This window comes from Balearica regulorum, chromosome 22 (assembly GCF_011004875.1).
Source record: "Balearica regulorum gibbericeps isolate bBalReg1 chromosome 22, bBalReg1.pri, whole genome shotgun sequence".
In the NCBI taxonomy this organism is placed as follows: domain Eukaryota; kingdom Metazoa; phylum Chordata; class Aves; order Gruiformes; family Gruidae; genus Balearica; species Balearica regulorum.
The window spans coordinates 3,375,651-3,394,205 of record NC_046205.1 but is presented as its reverse complement, the minus strand read 5'-3'; the positions used below and the strand labels follow the sequence as shown (position 1 = coordinate 3,394,205).

At 44.2% G+C, this 18,555-nt stretch overlaps 1 protein-coding gene across 3 annotated transcripts; it reads right to left on the bottom strand.

The window, feature by feature from the left end:
• Positions 1–1,176: 1,176 nt before the first annotated feature.
• TRNAU1AP (tRNA selenocysteine 1 associated protein 1) lies at positions 1,177–18,484 on the bottom strand. 3 transcript variants are annotated; one of them, XM_075773986.1, is made up of 10 exons: positions 18,252–18,481; positions 15,172–15,248; positions 14,962–15,059; positions 14,082–14,181; positions 11,287–11,339; positions 9,797–9,928; positions 6,521–6,640; positions 4,917–5,079; positions 4,314–4,347; positions 1,177–2,602 (listed from the first exon to the last, which is right to left on the bottom strand). In XM_075773986.1, the coding sequence occupies exons 3-10, from the start codon at positions 15,045–15,047 to the stop codon at positions 2,466–2,468; spliced, it is 825 nt and encodes a 274-aa protein (XP_075630101.1). In that variant the 5' UTR covers positions 15,048–15,059; positions 15,172–15,248; positions 18,252–18,481; the 3' UTR covers positions 1,177–2,465. The 3 variants fall into 3 exon arrangements, 2 of the variants coding, with proteins under 2 accessions (XP_075630101.1, XP_075630100.1); XR_012838669.1 differs by lacking the exon at positions 15,172–15,248 and adding an exon at positions 2,861–3,031 and having other exon boundaries at positions 2,464–2,602; positions 18,252–18,484; XM_075773985.1 differs by lacking the exon at positions 15,172–15,248 and having other exon boundaries at positions 18,252–18,482.
• Positions 18,485–18,555: the final 71 nt, after the last annotated feature.

Below are 18,555 nucleotides of genomic sequence, written 5' to 3'. Positions count from 1 at the left end.
ACGAACATTAAGATGAATAAGTGATACACAGGAAAAAAAAAAAAGTGCAGACATTAACAGCTCAACAGAACATTGGCCGAGATTCTCACAAACAACCCCAAAAGGTTGGCTTGCACATCAAGGGAACGTGGCCCAAAGCCTCACGTCAACCTCTCTCCCAAAACGAAACACATGAGCTATTTTAAGCTCTGCAGCACCAGCAAACGGGCTTCCGTGGGTAGTGTTTGCTGGCCTCCACTCCCAAATTGCTTCTCTGCCTAAGGGCCCAAGGGTCTGTATATATACAGCTCTCCTAGAAACTAGGGGATGCCACTGAGGATGGCTCAGATTAATCATCACCAACTTTCTTTCCACCTCAAAACCAAAAGCAGAGAGCAAAATGGTTTTGCCACAGGGTTCCTGTCTGTGAGGGGTGTTGTGCCGTGATAACCTGTCTCACTGTCCCTCAGACACAGACTGAGATGGATATGGTTTATCCATGCATTAGGAAACATTACAACGGGACAGCAATGCCAGCCAGCCTCAGAATAGCAGCATAAATTTATATCGATAAAGTTAAGCGTGGCTTCAGGTCACCTCACGAAGCACATCAGGAGGGCTGCATTATAAAAGCTAACATTTGGGGGGATAGGGAAAGGCAGGTCAAAAAGAGGAGAATGAAATGGGAATACAGGGTGGCACTGTTGCAGTACTGTAACAGAACAGTCTAGAAAGCATTTAACAACAGAACATAAAGAAAACCTTCTTTACATCACCTCTGAGATGCCACTCTAGACAACAGATACTCTTCAAGAAGAGGGGCATCATCTGAGTGTTCAGCACCACTGACCAGCTACATCAGAAGAAAAAAAGCACTCTGCTCTCTTCCACCTCTCTGCTGCCTCTGAAACACGACCAGCCCACGCAGGGAACGTTTGTTTCCTTAAATTCAGAGTAACCGAAGGTTAGGACATTGGTAACAGCCCACGGCACAGTCAGATGCACAGCAGGAGGAAAAAATTCACAGCAGATGAGAATGCAGGGCTCCAGTAGTCCTCTAGTTCCGCTTGTTCAGAAATACGCTAAATCTAGTATGCATCGCCATTCCCCTCATATTCACAGCGCGTTTACCATTCCACTTGATAAAAAGACCACAGACTGACAAAGATATCGTAATTATGGACACAAACAAAGGTGTAGTAGAAGTAGGCTTTATGAAAGTATTTAAATTTTGTGGCAAATCTCTGCATCAACATGGGCAGGGAGGCAACTAAACGCTTTGCACTAGCAATTTCAGTTACCCAAACTATTTCTTGGATAGACGTTTATTACAGGTAGTTTATCCGTTCCTATTTCTCAAAGAGTTTAAGGCACAAAAGCCTGAAAAGGGCTTATTACATGTACATAAGTGCTATTATTTTTGCTGTCACCTCTAAAGCAACATAATATTAGCTTAAATATATTGCTTGTCCATCCAGCTTATACAACATCCAGTAGAAAACTGCTTTCCAGGTTAGCAACAATTTGTTGCACAATATATCGATTAGATTGCTCTGACCCGTTTTTGCTGCAAGATCTTCAGTTTCACCATATTCGCTCTGACAGGGCAGTGGAAGACGTTATGAAATCTTAACATCTTAATGAGAGCATCAACGTGTGTCCACAATGAAGAAAAAAAAAAAAAAAAAGCAGCATGATACACAACATTTAGACAAGGTTGCTGGTAAAAGTGTTTTAAACTGCTTGACTGAATGGGGAATTATTTCCTCATACACAGGTGGAGACGCAAACCAAACGTGCGAGAGACCACCAGGTAGTTTTATAACACTCCCCTCTGTATTTACTCTCCAAAATGCTCTTCAGGTAGACTGCTTAAGAGCAGCAAGCTACAAACTTGGTAGCTCAAGATCACAGCTTGGCTTAAGCAGAACATGAGCTTTCATCCGCACGGTTCTTTCCTGTGCTCAAGATACAGCAACCTTACCCAGTCACTAGAAAGCTTTTGAGACATTGTAGTGGTATCCAACAATGTTTTTTTTTTAAAATAACACATTTATGAAAGTTGGATCAAATGACTGAAGACAATTAGATGGGCAGCAAAATAAAAAGATGGGCAGGAACCAAAATGCAAAGGGTAATTTTACTTAAAAGACCAACTTTTTTATTGTTCGTTGGAGTAGTCTTTCCCCTGTGCCATCTCGTTGAAAGTTTATAAATTACAATTCCCAAGAAGTATTAAGAGTTCATTTCAAGACAAAAGGAATAAAACCGTTGCAGTTCTAGCTTTCACCATGAATAAAAGTTACCACGATGCTCCTACGATACTCATTCTGCACAGGAAAGGCCACAGTCCTCCTGTACTTCAAGTAACAGACCTTGGGTGGACAAACGGCCACCCCTCACTACTGCAGGATCCAGGTGCAGCATTAACAGTCCGGAGCGTGCTGGCGGGCTTGTCACGCAGACGCAGTGCCTCAGCAACGAGGCTATAACACGGCTGGAATCTCTGACGAGACAGTGTCCAAAGGCTGCCAATGACAGTCCATCAAGGCATCATAGAGCTCTTCGCTCTGTTCCATAAATTGTTTATTCGCTTCGTGGACATCCAACTGAGGCGTCGGATCTAAAGGAGGAAAGACGGACAGATAGGTCACACACCAAATGCGTCAGGAAAAACCCACACCCCGTAAACATCTTAGTTTTACTAAAACAAATGTGGAGGGCATCACAAAACATTCCCAGCACGTGCCCAATCACAGACCTGACTAGATTAGCCCTAGAAAACCTTCCTGCAATGGGCTAAGAAATAACTACATCCAAATCCATCCCTCTCTCCAGTGGTGATTGCCCCCATAGCAGAGTCAACAGAGAGAACGCATACCTGCACCTCGCAGCCCAGGGTAGCCACTTAAACTGCCAAAGAAGGTGGGTTGGCACTAAGGCACCGGACTGCAAAGTGGAGGAGCGGAGGCGCAGGCACACGTTCCGTTCTGCTCCCTCCACTACAGGGTCAGAGTGGATGGCTGGGGATGGTAGGTAGCGTCTTACGCTGCTGCAACAAGAGTCACCAGAGCTCGTCTGCCAAAGCCTCGAACATCTCAAAGCATTTCACAGTTAGTAACCAAAGAAGTGCCAGTGACACCCAATGAATTACGTATGAATACGTCCCCTATTTTACAGTCGGAAGAAATGTTCGTAAAGCATGTTGGAGCTGGATGGCAACCCAGCGAGTACAATTCTGCTGCTACCAATGCACACTTAACATTTCACAAAAATCAACTCCTCGTATTCCCCAAACCACCTGTAGGATGTAAAGCTCACCTTAACAGCACCCACAACCTAAAGCTCAGGTTACCAGAGTAGCACAATCACAGAGGTTAGTAAGCAACTATCAGAGTGCAAAGCAAGTAGCCAACTGAATGGAAGAACCACAAAACAGACCAGGAATAAAATGCTTGTAAACACGTTCCGTTTTAACTACATCATGTCGTAACACATCACAGGAGAGCAGAGTTAAGAAAAAGGAATGATACACTGGCAATACATTATTTCAGTTTCCTACAAATTTCAACACATTAATTTAATCAATGGGAAAAAGACACCCCGGAGATATTCTATCTATAGTACTGCTGGGTTAGTTTCAGAGAAAGTAAAGCTCTCCTGTAATGCTTTTAAAAGGCACTGAGGGCTTTTTAATTGACATCATTACTGATACCTATGGATCCTGTAAAGGACCCAGCTGCTTTCTACTGTTAGCATGTGATTTTTATAGTACATATTCAACTCAAGACAGAAATCTGGAACAGCCAGTATGAAATGATTTTTTCTTGCATCACTAAATGAAAAGTGCTTGTATGTATATCTAAAACCCCAGCATGGTTTAGTGGTCCGTTTCAAGCAATGACTGGTAAAGGAAGTATTTTATCAGTGTGCTAACTGATATTATTCCTTTTTTAAACTAAAAGCAGGGTGAAGTATCCTGGGCTCTAAATTCCAAGATTTTATGAAAAAACAGAATATCTGCACTGTTTTTGTAGCATACCAGTAAAAATACTAAAAAAAGGATAAAAGTTTGAGTATTATAGAAGATTAAAATCTCAATGCTAGTGAAGTCAATTAGTTTCAGTTGTGACAGGTTCAGACTAGGAACAGCAACTGTAAAATAGGGACACAATTGCGCCAGGTGATAGTGACCCGCAAATTTTCTCAGCCCGCAGATTTACTCAAAGATAAAAGTATATTATACATTGAAATTAAGGGCAAGTTTGAGAAAGGCTATCTCTAATTGGTGCAGAACAGACAGACAACTTCAATATTGAATTTGAGAAACGTACCTTCCAATGCATCCTCACCAACTTCTTCATACGTCTGCAAAGAGAAAACCAAAAACCACCTTAGGACAGCAGATATTTACCTTTTCTTTTATGAACGTCATCTGTTGATTACTGCTGTCATATACTGACTTTTATATCTGCCTGATTACACAGAACTCTTCACACATAAGCCCCGTGTTCCACTCCCAACAGACTCCATGGGGCAGTTCCCACACTAAACTAACAGAGGCAGGAGTTCTTCAAATCCTGTGGCGCAGTGGGTGGCCGTCCTGATCTGTTTTATCCTCTAGAACAGGCTTACGAAGGCTCCCAGAAGGCAGTCTTAGCACTGTCTGTCCAACTGCCCATATCAAGAGAACCCTTCTACCACAACAACTGTATTAAGAGACCCTTTGTGCCCTCCAGACCTTTTTACCCCCTGCCCCAGTCCCAGCAATATCTCCCTTACAAGCCAACAGTACACACCAGGGTCTGCTAAACATTTTTGCTTCCTCATCAAGCAGTTATTAAGACCCCAGAATATAAAATATGTCCATTTCGTAACCTATGTGGTGTTTCTGTGCCGACAGATCGCTGAAGAGCGAGTACGTTGCGCTGTCCTACCTGCATTGTGCTCTGCGTGTATCCGTACTGGGGATAGCTGTAGCTGTAACTGCCTGTGTTCTGGTCGTAGCCCCACTGGGCGTAGTAGTTGTGATATTGTTGGTAATATTGGTTATAATTATAGTTGTACATCTGATTGTACTCCATTGGTTTCACACGATTACTTAAAAAAACAAAGCAGGAATAAGTTGCAAATAATGCACAACGATTATGAAAAAAAGCAGTGAAATAGCTTAAGGTACAATATGGTAGATAGACAAGGCTCAGTCTAACATGCAAATTTCAGTCTTTAAAATATATTCACTATTTACTGCAGCAGTATTCATCATTTGCATACATTTGCAGAAAGAAAAAAGTGGTTTAAATTTCATGCCCCTTCCTGTATTCATATTCATCTTCATTAATAAATATTGCTTCCATTCTCTATGAGTTAATTTAGTATCACTTCCTGGCTTTGGGAAGGGAAGAGTTCAGGACTATGAGCCTCAGCTTAGAATAATCCTGAACCACGATCCAAATTCTTGGGTCCTTTTTTCCTTCTGATAATTAGGATGAAGTTAAGTACTCTGCAGCTTCCTGAGACAAGGTACTGAGTCTTGCTTTACATAAAGAGATAAAGACTTAAAGCCTTGCAAAAGAACCGGGGTTTTCTTGAGTAAGAATGGACAAAAACCTCTCCTCTCTGCCACTATTGTACAGAAGCCTAACCAACAACTGGTTGTCCCCACTCCCACTGAACTGGGTGGCCTTCACTGCACGAAGTAAAAAGAACTACAAGTAATTAAAAAACTAAACTTGAACAGCCTGTGAGCTGACTAAAATTCCCATTCCTTGCCATAAAGTGGCAGCATTCCCAAGGAACTGGGAATCTCACCTTATTATCAAGATTTGAAATAATGAGATGACAAATATTGTTTGGAAATGAAAATGTGTCACACAAAGCTATGTCTAATGATGAAATAAGTGAGAAGTAGGAAGAGAGAAACATCAATCTTCTCACCACGATACACCCCCTTTTTCTGCTTTTCTCTTCCTTATCCCCCCCCAGACTTCTGAGGTCACTGAAAAATCTAAATATTATTCAAATAGGGAGCAATTACTATTATTCGTATTACCCTAGTGCTACGAGCCCCAAGTCAGACCAGGATCTCATTGTATCAGGTTCTGAACAAACACAGAAAAAAAAGTTAATCCCTGCCCCAAAAGACTTATATTTAGTAGACATTATAATAGAATTAGCAAGGTAATTGAGCTTTGCTATCCAGAAATCAATAAGCAGATTTAGACTATTTCAATTTAATGCAAAGGAACATATACTTTAAAAATAATCATATTTAAATACAGTGTGTGTACATGTGTGTGTATTTAATAATGTATACAAATAAAAACAGTGTAAAATGCTTAGTCTTGATCTAATGTTATAGTTTTTTGGAATTCCTGTGCACTCTGATAGTCTAGCTACTTTATTATATTCGTGGGTATTCCTTCACTTTGTGATGGAAATATCCAGGAAACGTACCCAAACCCCTAAAAGACATTTAAAAATACAGGTGATTTCACATCACACTGCTCTTATCGAAACGTCTGGCTGCTCTTATACTCACGCTTTTGGTATAGCCACACTCAAGCGTACAGGTTTAGAGCCCAACCCCACAGCTCCTTGACACTCTGTCAGCGCTCTTTTCTGTTCCAGTTCATCCGTGAATTTCACGAACCCGTAACCTCTGCAGAGATACAGAACAACTCACATAAAACAGAAACAAAAAAGCCATGCCACCTTTTAAAAATTTTATTTAATATTTACAATGAAGTCAAAATTGAGTTTGAAAAACACAGCAAATGAAACCCTTTCGCTAGGGCTGTCCTTGCTTTTACTAGAGATTAAATGATTCCGCCTTCCAGTTGCTTTTGCAAAATGCTTGAAACTGTACGTTGAAGCTTCAGCAGCGGTTTCAAGGGCTTGACAAATGTAAAGTAATTCTTGTGCCAGTGGGTTCTGGGGAATTGGAAGTGAGCTGACACAAGACATGTCAAAATGCATGAACAGACAGTAGCAAAGCCTCAAATCTATACTGGGAGGATACAGATAATCTAAACAGTTGCAAGTCAGCACAGGATTGACAAGACACAGGCACCGTTTATATTGAAAACTGCCCCACTGTGAAGGAAAACATTCCTGTTCTGTACAATTAACTGAGATACACTTTCCAATCAAGTCCTTTTTTCAACCGGAAAATATTCAAATAGGTTTTCCATCATTCCTAACAATGGCACGGCCCCATCAGCATTCTCAACAGCGGACCTGAAAACAAGCTTTTAACATCAAGTTGCTAAAACCTGCTCTGACAGCGCAACTTGGCCGGGGATAGCGCAAAGCCAGCAACCCCCTGACTCTGTGGCAATCCTTCACTGCAGTGCTACCAGTACCGTATGTCAGCCAGCCAGAAAATATTAATTCCCCTCCAACCCCAAAGGTCCTTTGCGTGGGGTTCTGATGCTGTAGTGAGTCAGAAGCAATGCAACAACATCCAAGAGGGCAGTGCCAGGATCCCAAGATGGGATGGGCTGCCTCACGCAGCAGAAAGATCAAAGACTTAGGTGTGGGAGGGAAAAAGAAATCCATCTAGGTGAAGGAAGGAGTTTGGGAGGGAAAGGGCTTGTCTACCTGGGGAAAAGAACGAGCCGTAAGCAAGGGTGTAAATTTACAGCATATTATCTGTTCTGTGGGAACTCTTAAACACCAAGTAACACACTATTTTGAAAGCGGCATCCCTAGTACTTGTAGTAGGTCCACACTGGAAGCTATTACAGAGCAGTTCGTGCCCTACAAAATGCAGTATCTTGCATAGCAAGCTATATACACAAGTCCAAATATATATTTTTATACATACATACAAGTATGTGTGTGTACCTCTCACATACGGAAGACCAAATCAAAGCTCAGGCTTATCTATATACAAACTGGATAATTAAGCAAGAGCAAAACTCTACATGGGTACACATTTTGTTTAACTTGCCCTCTGCAAAAGGACGAGGGCAAATTAAACCAGTGCAAGTCAAGTTTTAAGTCAGTTTAAGTCAGTTCTAGGTGTTCACACACAAAAGCGTCTAAGCTTCTAAGCTGCTACAAAGACTCCTGCAGCCTTTCGGATGGGACCAGCAGTGTGTAAGTGAAATTGAGAATATTGGCAGTTCCAAAATAGAGACGGACTGATAAAGAGTTGGATGTAGTGTACAGGAGCAGACATTGGGTGCAGCAAGGGAGACAGTGATTCTTCCAACTTTTCCAGACACTTTGTTTTTTCACACTAATGGCTAAACCAGATTTCAGTACAGAAGAAAACCCACCCAAAAATCTTTTCTTCATGGCCAGGACCTCCCTGGCAGACATTCTGTCCTGTCCCAGCAGCCAGGAGAAGCCTCCCAGCCTGCACCCTCAGCAGAAAGCACAGAAGCAGGCAGAGCACTACCGCATCAGGCTCCAAGCTCCTCTCTTGCCTGGACAAGAGGTGCTGGGAGGAGGCCTCCCTGATCTACCAGCTGGAAGGGCCAAGGCTTCACTAGGCACGTCCACGAGCCCCAAGTTCCTCTCTCACATCACACTAACACTTCCAAGTTGCCTCAGCTTTGAGTAACTGCACAAGTCACAACATAGCCCCTGGCAGCAACACCCCAGCACTGCTAGGGGAGATAGCTGTGTTCCTCCCAGCAAAAGGACTTTAAGTCCTTGCTCCTTCCCCACTTCCCAAGCTACCGCAGACTCCCTTTTCCTGAGGTCTGCACTTAGGAACAGTTCCCAAAGCCCAACTAATGTCCCAACCCTGCATCACCTAACACCTCTGTAGGCAGAGAGTGAAGCAGGTGCAACAAAACAAGAACTGCTGGGTTTACACCTCTGAGGAGGAGGAGGCACCTGGAGCCCACCCCAGCAGTGTCGGTCTCAGGTGAAGTGGCAGTAACAGGATGAGTACTAAACAGCCAGAGTGACTGAGCAGCTCTGCAAGAGGTTGAGGTTGCACATGAGGAAGAACTTCATTACTAGGGAGATACTGCAGCACTGCAACAGGCTGCCCAGACAGGTTGTGTTATCTCCATCCTGGGAGGTTTTCCAGGCTACACAATTCATGGCTGACCTGATCTAGCGTTGGCAGCAGTCCTGCTCAAAGTGGGAAGCTGGATCAGAGACCTCCAGAGGCTCCTTCAAACCAACATGTCCAAGACTGAGAAACCTTATGTGAGAAAGAGGGGAGATCTACAGCCGTATTCCAAATCTTGTCACAACATTCTCATAGGTATTACATCAGAATATTGTGTTTCATTGAAGTCTGTTCATTTCTGTTTTGAAAACAAGGATGCTGACCAATGGGTCCCTTTTCTAGGAAAATACTGTTTCATTTTCTGCTATTTAGAAAATGTTTCGATAACATTAGGAAAACCAACTTTTTGACATGTTTTTGGCAAGATGTTTCCAGTAAAGATGAACAAGGCGGCTGCTAAGTACTTGACAATGAATCATAGCTTTGTTTGCCCTACCCTATTTGAAACAAAAACCTGTAAGGCTCTCACAGGGATATACACTCAATGGCCTAAAGACTTTAAAAGCCCAATTCCATCTGAAATGCTGACGTTTTTTCAGCATTTTCAGAAGTGCAATAACCTACTGCCAACACACATAGGGCATAATACTGACAGAGGAGTGACAACGCACTGTGGTGACTACCAAAATCCAAGCATACTGTAGACTGACTATCCAAGAACGCTGTATTTTTAGATAACTAAAAATCTAAGCTGATAGAATTATTCTGTTTTCCTTGCTGCATTATACCTTTCCTATTGCTGCATGTGAAGTGAAAGAAAAGAATGAATAAAAGATTACTTACTTGGATACTCCTGCCTGGTCCAAAACAACTTTTCCACCTCTACATGATGGATAAACTTTAACAAAAAATTCATATAACATGCCATCATCCACATCAGGGGTCAGGTCTCCCACAAAAAGTGAATATTCTGGACTAAAGAAATCAAAAGAAAACTTACAAGTACAATCACACAAAAATAAGAGGCGTGCTGAGTGACAGCTAACATTTAGCCTAAACATTTGCATTCAGACAAAAGTGATATTAAGGGATCATTTAATGGATACTTTAAAGTGTCGCCAGTTAAGTTGCTTAGGTGACTAAAATTTTTATTGACACTGCTTTTTCAAGTTAATTTGAGCAGCACAACTAATCTACTCAATCCTGCTTTTTATTTAAAGAGAATTTATTTTTTTATTTCTCACAGGATATCTCTGGATTTCTAATGTGGCAAGAAAACATTAATGTTTCATTTACAGATTTGCTATTTCCAATACGTTGATCTTAAATTATAATGTATGAATTTAGATACTTTGAGGTCAGAAAGTTTAAAAATCTTAAAAGTAACTTCTGACAAATCTGCTGTGCCACACAAAAGGTAAAGCATAAAACTGACAGGCGGACTAAGTTATCCTCCTTCTGCTAAAGGCTCACGAGGCAAGCTGCAGGAATCAGAAAGGCTATGTTATCCATCTGGATTTCCAGAGCAAACAGAACTGTAAAAATTAGTTAATAAATGTAAATCTCATTCTTGTCCCCATCTGTCATGCTTTGGTTCTAATCTAAAAAGTTGTGTTTTTTTTTAAAAAAAGATTCATAATTGTCTAAAATAAAAATGTAATTGCTGAGATATGACTAACGTTACACTGATAACTGCAGGACTGTGTTGCTTTCACCCTTGTACACACCTGCCCGAACACCTCCTTGTGTTATTATTCCTCCAACTATGTAAGCGTTTCTGGGCAGGCATTATGAAAGGTACTCACACCACCCAAATTCAGGAGCCTAATTTAGCTCGTTTGTCTCCTTACACACCTTCACCATCAATGGAAAAAGACAGGCTCCTCCAGAGGGCAATTCAGAGCACCTCTCCTTCTCTTTGCTGACTGTTGTGGTACTTTAGCCAGTTAAGCCAGGCGGTGTGAAACCACTGCATTTATCTTTAGGTGCTAAACACATTTGTGGCGTTATACAGCATTATGATGGGATGCATCCTCAGATCCATAAAGTGCTAACGTGCTACAGCATCACAAATATCTACAGCATGTGCCAAGGCAGTTCAATGTAATCTACATTTTTAATGAGGGGATTTAGTTATCTGGCACTGCTGGACAAAATTGTACAAATTTTAGTTGTATGCATCTCATGAATGCTCTCCTACCCAAATTTTCTAGCTGTACCTCTCACCTGGTAATGATGAACTTGTGGGTTTGCGTATTTTGAATCCCTTTGCAAGGCAACCAATAAAGACACATTAAGCAGGCAAAATTAATATTTGAATATTGAGCATTTACCTGTTATCGGGCTGTTTTCCATACGTTGCATAATTCAATTTAAATCGCTTTGCCTGAAACAAGGCAAAAATGAATCCATAATTTCAAATGTACTCATGTGAATCCAAACAATTAGGAAAAAATACAATAAGCTTATTTTATACAACTTTCTTAATGCTGACAGATGCTTAATGCTGTTGGGCCAGCCAGTCAAGGTATCAAGGTCAATACTTTTATTTGACTTCAGTACAGTTGTAATAATGAAAATCAGCAAAGAACCTGCACCAAGAGGTTTGGCCTATCTTTATTTCAACAGTTGATAGAGCTAGTGAGAGAGAGGCGAGCCTTATATAGCATCAAATTTTTGCATCTTTAAGGAAGACAGGAGAACAGAGGTACTAACTACAAATAATAAATAACTCCTAATTTTAAGCTCTTAAAATGAAATGACAGCACAGACTCCTGGACATTTCTGATTTACAAGAATACTGGCAGACCAGAATGTGCCACACTGGAAAATGGAATCCCTGATGCTGGAAATATGGCTAAATACTTTGCACTGGATGATGTGCTCATTTCGTAAGATCCAAAATTAAGGTTTTTCTGAAAGAGCTACCTGTCACTGGACACTGGAAGCTTCCCTAAACTTTGCACCTGACTTTTTTTTTTTTTAAACAAGTTTCCCAGGAGACTGGATTTGTGCCCACTGGCACATCTGGAACTCCCCACCCCCATCCTACCAGGGTTCAGCAACTTGTGCCCAACTCACATGTAAGTCTAGACCAAGATCTAAGGAGCAGCTGGTCTTCTGCCTCAAAATCCCGAGGGTCTCAATCCCATGGGCATTCTTTTATGATGCTTAGCACACAATGACCCAAGGAGGCTCACCACAGAGTGCGATGGTAAGTGCTATTTTCTTCTGAAACACGTCTGACAGGAAGAAGCAAAGGGTTGCGTGCCTTTACAAGAATACTGGTGTCAGAACTCACCCAGAGAGTGGAAGACCTAAGTAGGATGACCTCGTCACCTTGAGGGGATTCTAAACCATTTTTCTATCTCCCAACGGGCTTCCAAAGCCGAGATCCCTCTGCACTACACAGCGGCATAGCAAGAACTCACAGGGAGTGTGGCAAAAGAAAGCGAGCCTACTGTGAGTCCACAACCTAGAGACTGGACGTTTGTTTAGTTCAGCAGAGAGCCTAGAGTGCTCCTGTACCTTGTATGATGTATTTTCTTCCCTCAAAGATAGCATAAATAATTCTTGGGAAATACAGCAAAGACTTATCTCTAGGCTATAATCATGTTCCTTGCACGCTTGTGTTCACTGGTGCACAGTGGTACACAACTCTTTCTGTGGACCATTTACAAGCTAACAGGAAATTTAGATTCCACTTTGAAGCACTTTCATCTTTTTTTTTGATTTCATTCTTCACCGTGATATTTTGGGCTTAAAATCAATGAGACACCTGAGAGCACTTCACTCAAATGGGAACGGGGGACACTAATTCTTTAAATCAGAGACAGCCACAGCACCACGGCTCTCTGTTATTCCTTTGGCTGATTCAGTATTTAAAAAGAAATAAAAAAGCGAGCCTCATTCAGTTTTCCGCAAACGAGAGAAAAAGTACCTAAACATAAGAGACGAGCTGGACAGCTGAGTGCGCTGATTTAGGCTGCCTACACTGGATCTCTGTCTGACATCTGTAATTCTCTCCATGCGCTATGGAAATCATCATCACATTTTGAATTCAACTGTGGATAAAGATGAGTATTCCTGAAACCCAAATTTTTATTATTATATTACTCCTTACAGGAGCCACTCTCTTTCTCTCTCTAGTGACTAGAAGGCCTCTAGAAGATTAGCATCCCTTAATCGTGGGCTCTGATTTGCAGTATTAAACAGGACAGGCGAAACAGATACCTCCAGGCCTCTCATCTACCCCCTTTAACAGGGAACGCCATCCTCTCAGGAAATCACTCAAGGAACAACACCTGAACCTCTCAGCTTCCTACGCAGGGTATTAACCACACTGAACTAGGCATCGATTTACCTTACTATATCACACTGTAACTGAGGTGATTCTAGAGCTGCTTTATGAACCAGTCATCCCAGTCTCTGCAGCCAACTCCTGTGGGTACAACGGACAGCTGTGTCAGCCGTCCCATTTTAATCTACTACGCATTCGAGTCAACATCCTAAAATTAGCCTCTATGACTATTCCTCCTGTTCTTCCTAACCTCTCAGCTTTTATGTATCCGAGACAGTTGTTATGTATTGCAATTATACAACAGACTAGCTCTTTCTTGACTGTAAATAGGTTTGAATAACTTTTGTTTCCTAAAGGCTAAGAATAATGCAAGCCTTAAAAGTCATGTTTCTCTTGCAAATCAAAGTTACTCAAAACCCAGCGTGAACCTGCAAGTTCATCTGGTAGGTACATAACAACATACACATTGTAACAAATTCGGAAGTACAAACAGAGAGAGACCGAAGGAGTGCGGTAGGTATACTCAACCTATTTCCTTGTTCTTCTCTGGTCTGTCCTTGGTCCGGTAATAATAGAAATGCTCAGAAATAAACACACCACAACATTTCTATACCTAGATTTTATCCAGACATTCACATGGAAATTCGTATTTTTGCTAACAATGTTCTGAGCAAGAATGTTAATAGTTTATGTTCATTAATTTAACGCTAAAGAAAAGAAGAATCACGATTTGCTAAATATTGAATTCATCCGTAATCATTCAAAAGACAGATTTTACGCTATCCCTTCCCAGTTTTTGTTCCCAACTGGCTGATTTCATTTACTTACCGGTGTAGCACCAGGAAGCGGTTTTCCATTGATTTTGTGTAAACATTTCTCTGCAGTAGCTAGATCTGCAAATTCTACAAAGCAATAGCCTGCTGGAATTCTGAACACAGACACAGGAGAGGAGAGAGAAAGATTTCAGATTTAAAACACATCTGAGGAGGAACAGTATATTTTTAGAAAACTGGTAGGGAATTTCCTATAGTTGCAATACTTAGAACAATTTCTTTTTCAGAGAATAAACATTAGCTACCAAAAAGAAGCCAGTAAAATAATCTTGGCTCTCAAGTAAAGTGACAGCCCCTACTTACCAGTAAGCCAGGTCAACATAAGCACATAAAAAAGAGTTTTGCTCATTACTACTTTACTTCCTACTTTCATTGCCTATATAAATTTTCCCACCCAAGTTTAAACAATTTAAAACTGAAATGACAACATTTACAAGATACGAAACTACTTTATTCTGCATTCAGTCACTCATTTTATTCCAAACAAACTCAAAAGGTTCTCGTATTGCTCTGACTTCCCACCTCTACCAGCATCACATAGCTGCACTAGTGCAACAATTAACACCGAGTAGTCACTGAAGCCTTCAGCCCAGGTGTAACTCCCAGAGGGACTGTATGGCATACTTATGCCGCTCTGAACGAGCGCTGAAAAACTGCAGGATGAGGGCCAAACCTTGGTTTGTGATGGGGAGGTCGAAGAGCCAGTCCTCTCCATTGCTATCATCAATATAGCCGTATTGTTGGCAGCAATGGTGAAAAGCTCAACAGGAAAATCACTCAAATATGGGCAGGACCACAGCGATGCCATGCAGAGGGCAAACGCTTCAATCCAAATGCACTGGTAGAACAAACTGAGAACAAGCATAAACAGTTACCCTGTCAACCTGTTTCGAATGATTTTTACACTCAGTACGAGCTCTCCCATGGTGGCAAAGGCTCTTGAAACAAAGTTTTCATCCATATATGGCTCCAGCTATAAAAGCAAAAAAAAAAAAGTTAGATCAGGGCATCTACAAAAAGGAGAATATATGTGTCAATGTCACCCTAAGCAGTTAAAACATTATTGAGAAGTATTTTACCCTTACACTTCAAAAAGAAGACTCATTTAAGAGGGTCGATGCCACTCAAAACCAGCAGGCATGCATGAACCAGGCTCAACAGTCTGCAAAGTGGAACCCAAGAGACAGCATGAATTTCAGAGAACAGGGAGCTTTCACAGAAGGACAAAAGCCACTCAGAAACATACAGCAACAAACTGAGCGTTCACTACACGGAGCAGGGGATAAGGAGACGGCAGGCTCCTCTGTATGCAAACGGAGGTTGGGCCAGCGCTGTCGGTGCACAGGCACGGCACAGCCCTGGGTGCTATGAGAAACGGGCGGCACGCGTCGAGTAACACAGCCCCCATCGAGCTGGGGTAGGGGTTTGACGAGCCGTGTCTACCTTGCATAACCGTGGAGATACGCAGGGCAGCATTCGGAGGGGAGACCTCTAACCGCGTCCCACAGCAGGTCTGCACTTTGTATTGCACATGGGTGCACTGACCATGTTATGTCCTATGTGAGAGGGTGGCACTGTGTGTGTCAGAGTGTGTGAGAAGTGCAGGGCAGTGGTTTCGTGTAAGCGAACACGTCGAAGAGCAGGCGTCTGTATGGTGTAAGCGATTGAGAAGTATGAAACGGCACCGCAATTTGGACCAAACGTATGATGGAGGTACCGAGGGCACAGGATGCCTCTTTGTGTAACAGAAAGCGAAGGAGGGAACTAACCGAAATGATGGTTTTGGGCAATACACATACTGATGGGGAACACTGCATCTGACAGCTAACAGGAGGCTGGGGTGTACGGGAAACACGTATAGCTCCATATATACAAGTATATATACCTGTGTGAGCAAGACAGATGGCCTTGTGGTAGCTGACAGCCCTCGAGCGTGTCGTGTGTCTGTCAGGTACCAGGTGGCTCTGTCACTTGTGTGCGTGACAGAATGTGCGGAATCGTGCAGCATCTGATAGCGGGTGACCATATTGCACTCGCATGTGCAAAAGGTGGCAGATGCCCTGCGTTGGTGTGAGTGTAAAGCGAAATGACCCCGTTACACGTGCCGAAAGCAGGAGGCAGCACTACCCTGTACAAACATGCCACGCAGAGGGTGATCCCGTGGGGGGTGTGTGTACAGGAAAGCCAGGCTCATGAGGGCAACAGGTGACTTGCTTCGATATGTACGTGTGCGTTTCAAAGAGCAGCGGCCTGCCTGTGAGAGGTGACGGAAAAAAAAAAAGATGGCTTTATGGAGGAGAGATGGTAGATAACCCTTTGTGCGGGTAAAGAGGAAAGGGACCATCTAAGTGTGTTTGCATGAGTGGCAGGCAGTGGAAAACTCACTGATGTGTCAGTGTACATGTGCAATGCAATGGCAAACTTGGTGTAAGCGTGCGTGTGAGAGAAGCAGCTGGTGGGATCCTCAGCGATGTGCTGAGATGTGTGTACACACACCTGAGAGAGGCTGAGGAAGAGAACAGGGTGCATGTGTGTGTGCAAACAGGACTATGCAATATGCTGGTGTGAGTCTGTAAGAGTGGGGCTGGAGAAAGATGTGCGTGCAAGAAGCAACATGGAAATTGCGACAAACTGGTGTAACTGCACATGCATATCTGTAGTATATGCAGGTGTACACAAGCATGTGGCAGGCAGCAAGGATGCTACGATACAGCAGTGGGATTGCATACGTGACTAGGTAAAAGCGGCAGACAGTGCAGACACTACAAAACAACGTGAGCACATACGTGCAGGTGTGCGTGTGGGTGGCAAAGCACTACAGTACACTGGGTGTAAGTGAAAGTGTGCGTGTGCAGTGGCAAGCAGTGAGGGACACAGGTGCACGAGTATGAGGGTGTATGCAGTGTGTGTGAAGGGCAAACAAGGGACACCGCGGGGTATGTATCACTGTGTGTGTGCGCCCACGGTGTGCGTGTGAGCAGGCAGCGAGAGACATCCTAGGGTGAGGAAGCATCTGTGAGTGTGAGTGTGCTGCCAGGTGCACATGCAGGCGGGAATGAGGGAAATACCGGTATGTGTAAGAGCATGAACGCATGCAAGAGACTGCAAATCCTTATAAGCATGCGAGTGTACCCACAGGGGTGCATGTGTGTGAGGCGGGTAGTGAGAGATACTCTTGGACAGGTGCATACAAGCATGTGAGTGCAAATAAGCATAAGCGCCTACAAGTGAAAGCACAAGCGTTTGAGCCTAGTAGCGCAAACACAAGTGTGAGCATGTGAGTGTGTAAGTGCCTTAGAGTGCATGACCATAAGCATGTAAGTGTCTACAAGCACACGAACATGTAAGCCAGCATATAAACACTAGAAGCGTGTAAGCCTACAGGCTAGTGAGTAAGTAAGCGAGTGTGTAAGTGTCTGATAGAGCATGAGCACAAAAGTTGAGAACGTCAGTGCCCATGAGTGTGCCTGCCCACCAGCGTAAGCACAAGCAGCACAGGACACTGGTGTGAGTGCCATGAGCGTGACTGCGACCCTGGCTGCGGGCAGGCAACAAGGGTCACTCTGGGGGGTGTGGGGGTGTGTGTCTGTGTCTAACTGCATCTATGAGTGTGTAACTGCCAACGAACGTGCCGGGCCGGGGTGAGCATCTCCGAGTGCGTGTGTGTCAGCCTGCATGAGCCTGCCAGCATGCAAGACAGCAAGTGTGCATGAGTGTCAGCTCGGGAGTTTAGGTGTGTGTCAGAGTGTGTGAGGGTCTGTGAGGCTGTGTTAGTGTATGACGATGTTGGTGTGAGGGTGTCAGTCAGTGTGAGGGCGTCAATCAGTCTGTCAGTCGGTGTGAGGGTGCCAGTCGGTCGGTGTGAAGGTGTCAGTCGGTCGGTGTGAGGGTGTCAGTCGGTCGGTGTGAGGGTGTCAGTCGGTCGGTGTGAGGGTGTCAGTCAGTCGGTGTGAGGGTGCCAGTCGGTCGGTGTGAGGGTGCCAGTCAGCGTGAGGGAGTCAGTCAGTCAGTCAGCATGAGGGTGTCAGTCAGTCAGTCAGCGCGCCCCAGCCCGCGGTCGCCCCGGAGCCGTCCGCCCCGGCCGCTGCCCTCCCGCCTCCCGCCGGCCAGGCCGCCCCGCTGCCCGCCTCACAAAGCCCCGCGCGGGTCCCGGCCGGACACTCACGTCCCCCATCCACAGGCTGGCGGCCATGCTGCTCCCGCAGGCCCCGGGGCGGGCTCAGCGGGGCCGCGGCTTACGCCTCCCGGCTCGGCTCGGCCCGGCCCGGCCCCGCCGCTGCCGCCGCCGGCGCCGCCTCACGCCGAGCCCGCGGCCCGCTCCGCCGCCGCGCTGCCCCGCCACCTCCTCCGCGGCGCCCGGCGGGCGGAGAGAGCGGCGCCCCCGCCGCCACGGGCGCCCCGGGCCGCGGCAGCGCCCCCTGCCGGCAGGAGGAGCGCCAGCGGCGCGGGCGGGGGGCGCAAGATGGAGG

Excerpts from the sequence above, each read along its gene's own strand:
- TRNAU1AP (XM_075773985.1), bottom strand. The coding sequence starts at position 18,278 with ATGGCCGCCAGCCTGTGGATGGGGGAC. Across the intron at positions 5,080-6,520 it reads AGTGTGGCTATACCAAAAGC|TAATCGTGTGAAACCAATGG; the intron begins GTGAGTATAAGA and ends TGTTTTTTTAAG. Across the intron at positions 2,603-4,313 it reads TGGTGAGGATGCATTGGAAG|ATCCGACGCCTCAGTTGGAT; the intron begins GTACGTTTCTCA and ends TTCCTCCTTTAG.